Source organism: Leguminivora glycinivorella, chromosome 8 (genome assembly GCF_023078275.1).
Source record: "Leguminivora glycinivorella isolate SPB_JAAS2020 chromosome 8, LegGlyc_1.1, whole genome shotgun sequence".
NCBI lineage: Eukaryota > Metazoa > Arthropoda > Insecta > Lepidoptera > Tortricidae > Leguminivora > Leguminivora glycinivorella.
The window spans coordinates 20818894-20833451 of record NC_062978.1 but is presented as its reverse complement, the minus strand read 5'-3'; the positions used below and the strand labels follow the sequence as shown (position 1 = coordinate 20833451).

General features: G+C 36.3%; 1 protein-coding gene across 1 annotated transcript in view; it reads left to right on the top strand.

The window, feature by feature from the left end:
- Positions 1-14558, top strand: part of LOC125228559 (proton-coupled amino acid transporter-like protein pathetic) — a 51382-nt gene that overhangs the window by 17069 nt on the left and 19755 nt on the right. The window contains 2 exon segments of the mRNA XM_048133169.1: positions 1467-1513; positions 3319-3435. Coding sequence (XP_047989126.1) covers positions 1482-1513; positions 3319-3435 — 149 coding nt within the window. The 5' untranslated portion in view covers positions 1467-1481.

Here is a 14558-nt window from a genome sequence, read left to right as displayed (position 1 = left end):
AAATGCTACTATAGCATAAATTGATACTATAATAGCGTTACTGTGTCCTCTATCTATGTCAACAAATTAGCACAATAGTCATCATCACATCACCATTATAGACCTTAAACGTCACGGATGATACTGCTATAGCCCTATTATATCACTAAATGGCTGCATAATTGCGCCAAATCGGCTCTACAGTACCAATATAGACTATTTATAGGACCATTTAATGTGATTTAATTTGGTGCTCTCGACCACTATAGGACCAGAAATTGTTACTTGGGTAGGTATATGCAAAGTTTTAACGGTACTTTTTATTTCACCGTGCAGTAGATAGGTATCATTGCCGTATTTGTACAAATTAAGTAAAGAAAGCTTCTTGGGACTAATTATTAATTTAATTGTGTAATTCCTCTGATGAAACGGAAATGGGCGCTTTTATTTGGTTACGCGTTTTGTCCTTATTTGGTGCTTTGTATAGTATAATTACATTAATTACGTTTAATACGCAGCTAGCTAAATATGTCTCGAACAATGTCTATTTGTGCATCAGAGTTAATGAGGCATATCAATGACTGTTTACCTTGCCTTGGCAAAAGATGAAAATTAAGGAAATAAAATAGGTACATGGACTTTTATAACAATATAGACCCTCAGAGTTATTAATGATTCACAGTTATGTTCATTAGCCTTATTGACAGGGATATACCGTGATTAGTGATTACCTTTTTTATATTTTTGTTTTTCGTGATCATGATGCATGCAACTGCGTCGAAATATCGGGAGCTCGACAAAAATCAAAAAGGTAATCACGGTCTATATCCCTGTTAATATAAGTCTAATATAGACCCTGTTATTAATCTCGTTATATTCGACATGTAGTTAAGCTCTCTAACAACATGTCGAATTTAGCGAGATTAGCTCACTAACAGCCCTCCCCCCCCCCCCTTTTCTATAATATGTCTCAACTCCTTTTCCCAACTTTTCCACCAGTCCTAATCAAAGACGGCAAAGTCAACTCGCTAACTCTGTCGAGTTTTGCCACGTAGTTATAAGAAAATAAACTTAATACTTCTTCTTTCGTAAGGCAAAGCACACGTAACATGCTTGGTAAAGGTTTGTGCGATATTTTTTTATTGTTAAGAAATAAATTTATTTATTTATTTTTTTTTTTTAATGACCGATGATATAATTATACCTATATTTCTCTGTTATATAATATTTTCTTGCTTCGTGATAATTTCATGATATTGTAACTTAATTTATTAATTTTATTTAGCTTGGCATGTGTATTTTCTTTCTTTGTAAATGACGATCCTCATTTGGGAGACACAATTATTTTTATTTGGAATTTATTATGTAATTTTTGACGATCATGATGAGAAGATAAACATAATTTTGACATGTAGCAAATTTATAGTGTAATTTTTATCATGAAATAAAGAAATCTAATCTAATCTAATCTATAAATATTGTTACAGGTATAAGTATTCGATATGGATAAATACGTCAATAATTTTAAATCGACGTAAGTATTCTATTCCTAGTCTATTCAAGTATTATCCCACTGCCAGTATAGATTAAATATAAAAAGATCATACCATCCCATACATTAAAATGCGACCGCCTAAGAACGCGCATACACTACACCACACATAGACCACAAAAAAATTTCTTGTTGCTTTCGATTATACTAGTAGATGGCGTTAAGTGTCACTTTTGACATAGATTTATGGCTCGAAAGTGACACTTTACGCCAATCTATTAATAATCGATGGCAACAAGGCATTTTTTTTGTGGCGCCATCTATGTGTGGTGTAGTGTATGCGCGTTCTTAGGCGGTCGCATTTTAATGTATGAGATGGTATGATCTTCTTATATTTAATCTATGATGCCAGGCAAAGGCCTCTCCCCTTGATTTCCACGACTCCCGATTTGGTGTTCCCTTCAGTCGCTTGTTCAGAACGTTGTTCAGATCATCCCGCCATCGTCGTTTAGGCTTTCCCCGTCTACGTACCTGGGGGCCGATTTTTGAGTCTCACTGTCACTAAAATACCGGTTGAAAACGGTGAATTGCCTATTATTTTCAATGACAATTTTCTGAATTCGAACGCCGTGAGACTCAAAAATCGGCCCCCTGTATCGGCATTTACTTGGTGGCTAGGTTAGCCTTAGATGGATTCGAATGCATGCTGTAGACCCTAAAACCCGCATTTCTGATGTAGGTAGGTGAAAAAAGTCCTAGGCTCAAATGGGACTGTATCGGTCATGTTTTCCACATGCATATACATATATTGTATAGATCACCTTGTTATCCTTGTGATCCGCCTTGTTAGGCTAGTTTAGCAGCCAAGTGAGAACTGGTAGAGAGACGTGAAAGTATTATGTATAAGATATACAACTGGGGAACAAATTAAATTATTTTATTGAATATTTTTTGATTTGTTATTTTTCAAGTAGTCACATCGAACCCGGATCTTCAGCTTACGCGGCTAACGTCATTACCACTAGACCACCCGTCCGCCGTGGTACCCGACAAAATTTCTCTAGTGTATGTAGACATAGACATAGATATAGAAAGGCTTTATTTAATATCACACTACAATGTTTAAATTAAAATAAGTGTAACAAACAGGTTGATATTAAAAAGGCAACGCAGGATTCCACCAGTGGGCCTTGTCGTTTTTTCTTTCGTGTATGATATCTATTTTAATTTAAAAGTCTCTTCTTCCTCGGTTCCTCATGGCTGAGGGTCGCGACCACATGAGGTCGTTATTTTTCGCACCAAAGCTCTCCACTCCGCACGGTCTTCTGCAGTCCTCGTAATAGGCGCCTGTGTTAATCCCTGGCAGGCCTTCTTAACGCTGTCCACCCAATTCAATCAAAAGTCAATTTAAAAGTATAAGCTGTTATAAAATAAACATAAGTATTTTTCATCTACCATGATCCAAAAGTGGGTTGTTGACCTAAAGCGTGAGTGGATAATAAATATAATAACACGCTGCTCGACTGCAGTGTTACTTTTCAAGTACCTGCCTACGTTTATTCAGTTTTAACGCTAATCCATTAAAATTTGGTTAGAAATGACTTTATTATACAATTTCCGATCTAGTATTTAAATCTTCCTTCCATAAAATAACGACACTTATTTATACGTACAATTCCTGCCTCGTGTTCGAAATAAAGATATATGTGTATTTACGACACTCTCGAGTGAACTATTTTATCTAGTGATGTGCCGACGAGAATGTTCTAGTTCCTGAGAATTCCTTTCCGAAAAATTTCCAGTATTTTTTCAACTCCATATAAAGCGAGCTGTATTTTCATTCACAGAGCTGACTTAACAAGTAACCCAGGCTTTCAATCAACTTTGAGTATATCTTCGATTAACGAGAAAAATGAAAAGCCTTACAACCCATTCGATCATCGAAATCTTCAACATCCTAATTCGTAAGTAACCAATAAAAAATTACTTTTCCCCACACCAATACATACTTGTATAAGGTACAGCGGGGCAAATCTCGACTGGGGGGCAATTGTAACTAATCCATTTTTAATCCAGTTCTACATATTGTATCCACTGAATACGCCTACCATATACAGGGTGTTTGGTCCATCGTTGGCCAAATTAAAATGGCGGATAGGTGGGGTTGTTCCCTATCTCACCACGCTTTTCAAAATTTTTTTTGACCGACGTGCATTTTTTTTTTCATTTTTTTGTTGTTTTGAAAAGAAAATCAGGACCAACTCGTTTAAAATTAAATTTTAATAAAAAAAAAGTGCTAGAGACATGCAATTGTTATTGCATCGTGATGTGCAACGTTGCACTGCTTTATTAAAGTGAAAATTTCGGACATCTAACGCTTAGTTTATTTTTTATTGGCCCTTGAAGGTTTTACAGCATGTAAAAATTTTGCCATAGCTCAACTTTGATTTGCAATGAAAAAAAAATAAAAAAGATTACGTTCTTAAAATTATTTTACTAAATTGTGTGTTTTATCCTCTTTCTAATGATGTAAAATAATTCCGGAAAACCTTTCATAAACTTGATTTATCCGCGGTTATTGTAACGGACGCGACAGGCAAATCATCATTGCCCAAACATTGACGCCTCTTTTTTGAAATCCCGTAAGTAACAAGCGGGTTTGTTGTCTCGATGACCGTTGAGGTTTGCAGGTTATTAAGATTTAAAACTTATCTAACTTATCTTACGTTAATCTGGCCTTGGAGTTGAAGGTCAACTTTCACATTTCAGCGTGAATCGTATCTTATGATAAGGAAGTGTTTTTAAAAACAACACGTGCAAAGCCGGTAAAGACTGCTATCTCCCTCTTACACAGCACAATACGTGCAGTTGTCTCTCTCTTTCATGGGTTAGACGTCAAACTGATCTACCAAAGGCCAGCAGTAGGGCTAGATAAGACTAGACTCTACTTAGGTAGTGGGATCAGATCAGATCTCCTGATCTAGCTCCGTTGAACTTTTACATCTGGGGACGGGCGAAGGAACTTGTTTACAAAACGGAGGTGGAATCGCGGGAAGATTTGTCTCAACGAATATTGGCGGCCTTCGAGGTGATCAAAGCAGAAGTTCGATTGCGAATAACAACAGTGGAAATAAGAAAAAGGCAGGCAGGCATGCATTCGCAACGGAGGTCGCCAGTTTGAACAAAATTTGTAAAAATAACACGTGTAATAAAAATTTAAAAAGAAAATGGTATTTTTTTAACCTGCATGTCGATACTTTTCTGATGCTTCCATACAAGAACCGGGGAAAAAATTATTTCAGGAAAGGTTCAGGATTAATGTACCATAAGATGGTTAAATCAGGTCTCAAGTCTAATCTGATGTCACTACCTAAGTAAAGTGTAGTCTTCTTATCTTCCCTACTGCTGGCCTTTGGTAGAGCAGTTTGACGTCTAACTCATGAAAGAGAGAGACAACTGCACTTATTGTGCTGTGTAAGAGGGAGATAGCGTCTTTACCGGCTTTGCACGTGTTGTTTTCAAAAACACTTCCTTATCTTATCACCCTGAAATGTGAAAGTTGACCTTCAACTCCAAGGCCAAATTAACGTAAGATAAGCTTTAAATCTTAATAACCTGCAAACCTCATCGGTCATCGAGAAAATAAACCCGCTTGTTACTTACGGGATTTCAAAAAAGAGGCGTCAATGTTTGGGCAATGATGATTTGCCTGTCGCGTCCGTTACAATAACCGCGGATAAATCAAGTTTATGAAAGGTTTTCCGGGATTATTTTACATCATTAAAAAGAGGATAAAACACACAATTTAGTAAAAGAATTTTAAGAACGTAATCTTTTTTATTTTTTTTTTCATTGCAAATCAAAGTTGACCTTTGGCAAAATTTTTACGTGCTGTAAAACCAAATGCAATAACAAGTGCATGTCTCTAGCACTTATTTTTTATTAAAATTTAATTTTCGTTTCGTTTTCTTTTAACCCCTTATTTGCCAAGAGTGGCCCTGAAGCTTTAGCTGCTTTAGTAGTTTCATGTGCTCTGCCTACCCCTTTATGGGATACAGGCGTGATTGTATGTATGATTGTATGTATGTAATTTTAAACGAGTTGGCACTGATTTTCTTTTCAAAACAACAAATAAATTAAAAAAAAAATGCACGTCGGTCAAAAATTTTTTTTAAAAACGTGGTAAGATAGGGAACGACCCCACCTATCTGCCATTTTAATTTGGCCAACGATGGACACTCTATTTAATAATGCAAACATTGTAAAACGGAGAAAATGGACCAGGGGCTCAATTCGGCATGGCGAATTTGACGTTTCACGTTGACTCTCAAATGATAGTGGATTGGATCACGGGTTGTCGAATACGTGCAGCTGTCATCTGGATTGGTACTAGGTTAGGACTAGAGCTCGGGCAATGTACCGGATAAAATTTTTGTAACATTTATTTTTGATGAAGTATTTTTTAAGTTTTGAGTATTTTAAAAGAACGGACTTCTATCTTTGAAATAAATAACATATGACATTTTTATCACCTCGTATCTCCATTTTCACTGTTACTTGAAGTAAAATGTTTTTTTGCTAATAGACGGTCGTCGTCGTGCCAGCTACACCAAAAAATATTTAAAAAAAATATTGCTTAAAAATATGTTAGTTGATTAATCTCTTTGACTCAAAACTTCGCGATACGTCCGAGCCTTTCTAACAAAAAGATAAAATATTCACAAATAACACCTATTTGTAGAAATCCTAAGCACGGCAAACGATTAAATTCCCTTTTTTGGGTCAAACTTGTAATACTGGCAATACTTTTGGTACACACTTTTGGTCTGCATTTTGCTAACGTGTCACGACTCTAGTATTGATTCTACTTTGATTTTACTCTTGTGTCAAAGTGACAGAATGAGATTGCAATTCGAATCATCATATCATTACAAAGATATGAATTGCGTAATTTTACACGAATTTAATCTCTCATGGCCTGACAATACGAACCAAGGCATGCGTTCTCCTGAATGGCACAGTATATAGACTTTTTTGTCGATGGGTATGGCCGCCATGTTTGGTTTATGACACTTAGACGGGGATTTTGTCGTACCAAAGAGTAAATTGCAAGTTTTTTCGGCACAACTTGGTTCCTCTACTCGTCGCAAGATGGCGTTGGCATTATTAAAATAAACAAGAATGACGTGCATTTGCGTCGGTGTAGACCCATCATGAAAACGTAGATATGATAATTTTATATTTAAAAAAAAGCTAACGTGACATAAATTTGACAAATGTCTAAAAGAAATATAGTATCTTCTGTGTAATATCTTCTTCCGTGCACGTGTGATTTATTGTTTAGTCAATTTAAATATCACTCTAAGTAAGAACTGTTAGACAAAACACTCGTAGCATAATTGTATATTTCAATATATCACAGCCATACATTTTTATATTCTTTCAGGTGATTCAGCTTACCCACAGAGGCAAACACTACTGATGGATGCACTGACTTTTGGATGCACCTGTAGGATCTCCAGAAGCTCGTTATACCGCTTTACAAGTTCGAGCCCGCAACTGTATAGAGCGGTGTTTTGGGCGACTAAAAATCAGTTGGTAGTGTTTGTCGTCAATGGAGAAACTGCACTACAAGCCAGCAGCGGCAGCTAAGATCGTTAAAACGTGTTGTGTGCTTGACAATATAGCTAACAAAGCGAATTGTGAACTGCCTCCGCTGAACCGACACGAAGAACAGGAGCAGCAGCAGGAGCAGAGATTAGCGGCGGAGTTTGACGCCCGTCAGCAGAATGCTGATATTTATTTGGCAATGGCTCCTGACAGGTGTTGGCTAAACAAAGAGCTGCAGCTGGGTCGCGCTGCTCGTCAAGCGCTTGTCCGGCAGTTAGCAAATTATGTAAGTAGTTATGGTAGGTCTATTTCAGTTTATAGTTAAGGTGAGCCAAAAAAGCTATATTTTAAGTTCACATCTTAACCATTAGTATAATTATCATTAATTTCATTACAGAACCCATTTTTTCCTAACTTTTGTGTCGTCATGGGAGTGTCGTAAATTAGGTTTCGGGGCTGCTGATTTCAAAATTAATGTTCAATTTGGAATCTGACATTTGACACAAATTCGTCATGGGTATTGCTATATTATATTAGTATAATCAAGAACCATTTAATACTGGAGTCTGGACTGACATAGCCCATACAAAAAAGCGTACCCCTGAAAAAAGCTCAATTTTTGGTTCAAAACTAGATGGCATTGGTTTGCAACCCGGGAGTTGAAAAAAACATAATTTCACCTATATTTTTACTTGTTTTTAGGGTTCCGTAGTCAACTAGGAACCCTTATAGTTTCGCCATGTCTTTCTGTCCGTCCGTCCGTCCGTCCGCGGATAATCTTAGTAACCGTTAGCACTAGAAAGCTGAAATTTGGTACCAATATCAATCACGCCAGCAAAGTGCAAAAATAAAAATTGGAAAAAAATATTTTATTAGTTTGCCCCCCCTACATGTAAAGTGGGGGTTGATATTTTTTTTCATTCCAACCCTAACGTGTGATATATTGTTGGGCAGGTATTTAAAAATGAATAAGGGTTTACTAAGATCATTTTTTGATAATGTTAATATTTTCGGAAATAATCGCTCCTAAAGGAAAAAATGTGCGTCCCCTCTAACTTTTGAACCATAAGTTTAAAAAATATGAAAAAAATCACAAAAGTAGAACTTTATAAGGACTTTCTAGGAAAATTATTTTGAACTTGATAGGTTCAGTAGTTTTTGAGAAAAATACGGAAAACTACGGAACCCTACACTGAGCGTGGCCCGACACGCTCTTGGCCGGTTTTTCCATTTAAATCCTTCCGACATCCGATATCGGATCGGATAAAAACGGACTAAGACAATAGATACTGTATCCCATCAAAAACAAAACTTGTAAAAACACCAAGTCTTCGCAACTCAGTTTGTTCGCGCCCTTTTCATTCATTATCATTCATATCGTCCATCCCGTTCGCTCTTCCTTATGATAGGTTCAACCTCATTTTTATTTGTCGTGTCACCCGCCTTTTTGCCGACCTTCTTAAAAAATATAAGAAAATACGTCAATCTGCTAAACTAAAAGACATTCGATGTCAATGTGAAAAAATATCCGCAACGACGAATAAAGTTATAATTATTAATTAAATAAATAACGATTCGCGAGTGTACACAAGAAAGAGTGAACCAAGTAAATATTCGAAAGGGTGGCCGCCCGCTGAACTGTCGAGAAAACAACAGCAGTAAGTTCGGCACGCATCAATTACCATAATTTTATTTTTCCGTTTTATTTTATTTTATATTACAATAGTTTGTCAGGAACTACGTAATCGCTGGTCCTTCAACACAGTTCTTCTGGCGTAAAAAAGAGTTGAGATCCCTGTAATACCAAGTCGGTTAATTTATTCAGTCCCTAATACTTAAAGGACCTTCTGCCATAAATTATTACGTAGTTTACTAATAGCTATACTTTCGTATTTTGCATTTCTCATGATGCGTCGAATAGCATTCAAATGTATAAGATGAAAACTCGACTCGACGCCGCTCGATTCCGCATATGTGGAAGCCAGGCTTTATGGAAAAAGTAGGTTTTTGTGACAACTACCAATAAGATTTTGCCAGGGAGACTAGAGATAAGGAGGAAAGTCTGTCGAAGTAGAACAGTCGCAAAAATGACCGGCTGAGCCTTTATAATTGCAGTTACAAATATCTCCGCTTGGAGCGCATGTCTCGCTCAATAATCAGCGATGTGAGATGACATTAGACGTTCTTTTCTCTAGGCTAATTTCGTCAGACTGAGCAAGTCAAGACGTAGTCCCGTGGTAGTGCGCTGGCTTCGTACGCAGATGTTCTCGGGTTCGATTCTGACAGCGATCTTTCTGTTTTTTTTTTTATACATTTATTTTCTTTTTGTGTATTTTATTTGTGTTTATTTATTGTTTTATTCATACAAATGTTAACTTAAGCCCTTTTACATTGTTTGCCCCATCTTAGGATTCTTCAGTAATGTTGTAAGTCTTGCAAATTAAATTTAAAAAAGTTGAAACAAAACAAAAAAATATTTTTGGACATTAAAAAAATAAAATAATTCAAGAAAAATATTAGTAGAAAAAAATAATAAAGGTCTCACCAGGATTTGAACCCGGGACCCCTTGCTCCGTAGGCGGGGTCACTCACTACCGAGAAGGCAAAGAGATTGTCAAACCCTTATGCACCTGCGATTGCAGCGCCACCTATCTTTTCTTTTATATGTGCACTTCTGATACTTAAAGAGGTTGCTCCTTTATTTCTATTCTTCATGGATTCTGCACATTCAAAAATCTTTAAATAATACTCAACTCGTTTCGGTCGCACTCGTACAAATATAGGATTGGTGCGAGCGAGACGGAGATTGATTGTCAACATGATATCTATCATAATCATAAACACTATTCGAAATGGCCTCATTTAAAATATAAATTTGAAATATATTGAAAGTAATATTACTAATCATTGACGTCACGCTCAAAATGAAAGCGATAGAAAATTTGACAGTATGGTACTCTTTTGGATGACTGTCATAATTCAAAATAAGAACGATGCCGATGGCTTGCGTTGTAAACAGGGACTGAAACATGACACGGGCCCCTAGCGTCATCTATATACTTTTTACTGTATCATTTGTAATGCCGTTGAACTACCGCGTGCGTATTTTTAGGGTTCCGTAGTCAACTAGAAACCCTTATAGTTTCGCCATGTCTGTCTGTCCGTCCGTCCGTCCATCCGTCCGTCCGCGGATAATCTCAGTAACCGTTAGCACTAGAAAGCTGAAATTTGGTACCAATATGTATATCAATCACGCCAACAAAGTGCAAAAATAAAAAATGGAAAAAAATGTTTTATTAGGGTACCCCCCCTACATGTAAAGTGGGGGCTGATATTTTTTTTCATTCCAACCCCAACGTGTGATATATTGTTGGATAGGTATTAAAAAATGAATAAGGGTTTACTAAGATCGCTTTTTGATAATATTAATATTTTCGTAAATAATCGCTCCTAAAGGAAAAAAATGTGCGTCCCCCCCCCTCTAACTTTTGAACCATATGTTTACAAAATATGAAAAAAATGACAAAAGTAGAACTTTATAAATACTTTCTAGGAAAATTGTTTTGAACTTGATAGGTTCAGTAGTTTTTGAGAAAAATACAGAAAACTACGGAACCCTACACTGAGCGTGGCCCGACACGCTCTTGGCCGGTTTTTTTAACACGTTCACTGCGAAACAGGTCATTCTGACCCTGTTCTGGACTTCCCCCTGGTGCGGCGACAGAAATGCGCAACTTTACCCTGGTGCGAAGCCCATATCATTGTTATATTTTATTATTTTTATATAGTCAAGTATACGTTTATATTTATCATTTTACACTCTATTTGACAGCATATAAATTAATAAACAGGTCACATATGTCCTGTTCGTACCAGTCTTAGACTTTTGTTATTCAGTGCGGAACAGGGCCTTTAATGACCTGTTACGCACGACCTTGTATAGCACTGGAGCAAAGTGCAAAATGCATTAGTGTTGTTACCATATTATCAATCCACACGTTATTTTGTGGTGAAAAAATGTGTTTCGATTGTTTTAAATGAAATTCGTTAAATACAATATAACGCTTTTATACGCAAAACGCTTACAATTTTGCTAAATATTATTACGTAAAAATATATTGTAAAAAGTTCAAATTGCTTGATGCAAAATATTTACTAAAATTTCTAAAAATCGTTTTTTAAATAATGTTAAGAGCAAAGTTAAAAGTTTTGGTTGTATATAAAAATCTGGTTACATTAAAGGTAAAGAAAGTAAGAATTGGATCGATATATTAGTTCGTTTATTTTCCTCATCACTACTAAATCATCGACATTTTTACCTGTGCCCGTTCTGGCTGTGCGGCACAAGTCAATTTTGACCTGTTAATTAATTCGTCTATAAAATCTAAACGAACAGTCATCAACTTCGGCGAAGACAGTATTGTGTAGATTAGTTATTAGACTAAATATTGTTTCAATAAAATTTAATAAATGTGTATCTGGTAAAGGTATTTTAGGTAAAATATGAAACCCTCCTTACAAGCTGTAATTGACTTGTACCGCACAGAGAGAAAGCTCAATACAGGACTCTCATGGGTTGTAACGCACTGAGAGCGAGTTCACAAAATCCGGCTCCGCAGTGAACGTGTTAAATAACGACATTTTTATTCAAATGACACTCTTAGTGACATCTAGCGACATAGATTGACGGCTGCCAGCTGGGGTACGGTATTTAGTATGGACTCTGCTGGTCCTGTATTAAATGGTTTTTTTTTTTTTTTATGAAATAGGCAGCAAATGAGCAGACGAGCCGCCTGATGGAAAGCAGTCATCGCCGCCCATGGACATAAGCAACATCAGGGGAGTCACCTATGCGTTGCCGACCTTTAAGAACCCTAAATACCTGCTTCTTGAAGAACCCCATGTCATAGCGCAAGGGGAACACCTCAGAAGGTAGCTCATTCCACAACTTGCATGTTCTGGGCAAAAATGAGCGAGAGGCTCGTTTGTTCTTGGTTTGCCACGTATCTAGAAAGTGAGGAGTTCTTGGTATAATGTAAAATACCCCATAATGGACGGTGATACCATTATGGACAAATCCTTAAAAATAATAATTTGAAATTAGTTCCTAAAAATTGACGGCATTGTACCATTAACAAGAGTAATAGAGCTGCTTAATTTTGACGTTTCATTTAATTCGGTTATTTCTGAAGGATTTGGCGGCTAGATAAAAGTCATCAGTTTACTGAAAAAAAATATTAGTAAAAATTCTCATTAAATAAGGTTGCTAAGAGAGTAGAGTTCGTGTATAAATTAATAAAAAAAATAATACTCGGTGTAAACTTGAATGAGTTTTACTTACTGTATTAACCATGAGATAAGGTATAAAACATACTAGTTTGTTACTCCAAAGATATAAAGAAATTGTGTTATTTTGCGAGTGTCCATAACTGGACCCGGAAAACTGCGTACCTCCGTTCCGTGGACAAGGAACAATTTACAAAAACCAAAATTTATAAGAAACAATCCTACACGTTAAACTTCCGTGAGACATATTCAAATAATTAATTGAAATACGGTTGTACTCACGTTATTATGCAGCGGGCGGAGCGGCGAGCGGCGCGTTCAGTTTGCGGAGTCTAGCCGTCGCGTGAACTCCTATACGCCTGAAGAGGGGCCTCCGAATTGGCCCGAAACATGTCGCAGCAATAGCGATATAATAACGTGAGTACAACCGTATTTCAATTAATTATTAGAAACAATCCTATGTTAAAATAACCCAAACTAATTTTATTTGGGGTATATAAAATTGTCTCATTGAGTATTAGTTTGCTTTAAATGTAAATTTTTAAACTTATTTCACCGTTCATAATGGGGGATCCATTACTGGAGAACTGCCGTCCATGATTGGAGAAAAAGCACCTTGCTTTAATTTGTTAATTATGAAGAAACCAATAGGAGTATCTATTCTGCAATGCGCTGGAAATGTAAAAGAAAGATAAGACATTCAAGTTTTAACACGTTTAGCGGTAGAATTTTTACATGTTTCAGTGAAATATCGAAAATAGGCAAAATTTCATCTTAAACTGTCCATGATTGGGCCCGTTACCTAATAGTCGTTGGATAAGTTCGGTTCGGTACAAAACTTTTTTCTCTACACTTAAATAGGTTTGTAAAAAAGTTTTCGAATAAAAGTGACGTTATTCTAAAACAAATTCAAAAAAACCGGTCAAGTGCGAGTCGGAATCGCCCACCGAGGGTTCCGTACAAACTTTCAAACTCCCCAGTTAAAATAATCTCACGTTTTCACATACCTCTAACGACTTGACTAGAAGACAAAAGTATAGGTACTAATGAGCATTATTGTGTATAGCGCCATCTCTCGGTGAATTCGCTAACTAATTTGCGCGACCATATTAGTATGTTGGTTTTTCAGGGATTATTCTTTATAATGTTAACCGATTTAAACAATTTTTACTTTATTTGAAAGAATTTGATTTACGTAACATCTCGTATTAATTTGAAGTACTATATACATCCGCAAAGGTGGGTAAATTAAAAGTAAAAATCTGAAAAGTTTTTTGTGAATTAAAAAAAAGGTTTTCAAGATACAAACACGATTATATTTTTCCTGTAATATTTAGCATAAAACAAATGTTTCCTAAAATTTTCATAATTTTTCGTTGGTAAACTTCGGAGATAAGGGGGGGGGGGAACGGTATTTTTTTTTACATTTTCCTTCAAAATTCTTTTTTTTCCCACAACAATATTTTAAAAAAAAATAGTTTATTTACCTTCAATTTGAGCTCTTTCTAACGATACCCCACTTGACCTAGTAACTTGAAATTTACAGTTTGCCCCCCTTTCATTTTGGCCATGTTCTACAATTAAAATTAATAAATTAAAAAAAATTATATGTTCTATTTGTAGAGGTTCACAATGTTCACAACTATTCCAAATTTCAAGTTGATAGCATTAGTAGTTCTCGAGATATTTAGGAATGTGACAGACGGACAGACAGACGGACAGAGTCGCACCATAAGGGTTCCTGTTGTACCTTTTTGGTACGGAACCCTAAAAATGATATTGCGCTACCTCTTTCTTAGTTTGCCCCTTCTATTCGGGCCCCGTAACGCCTAGGGTTCTGTTGCCTACGTATTGACTTATTGAGGTGGCGTTCTTTTGTGACATGTCGAAACCTGCGCTGTTCTGATGTTGGAATCCATGAAGAGTTGAGGGATTTTTTAGCAACTCAAGCATTTTCTCTTGTAAATTAACACTAATTAACTTGTAAATTTATTTTTTATGTTACAGTGATTCTTCATCGGACCAAGGCCGATTTGTCCAGGACCAATTTTCGGATCTCCTGGGCTTCCTGGAACAAGGACTAGTGATTATTTTCGATTTATTAGTTTCGAGGAGCTGTCATGGTGTTGGCTCTTGATATTTTATCGTGAAACGCAGGTATCCTTTCAATTGCTAGTTTTTCAATTCCACA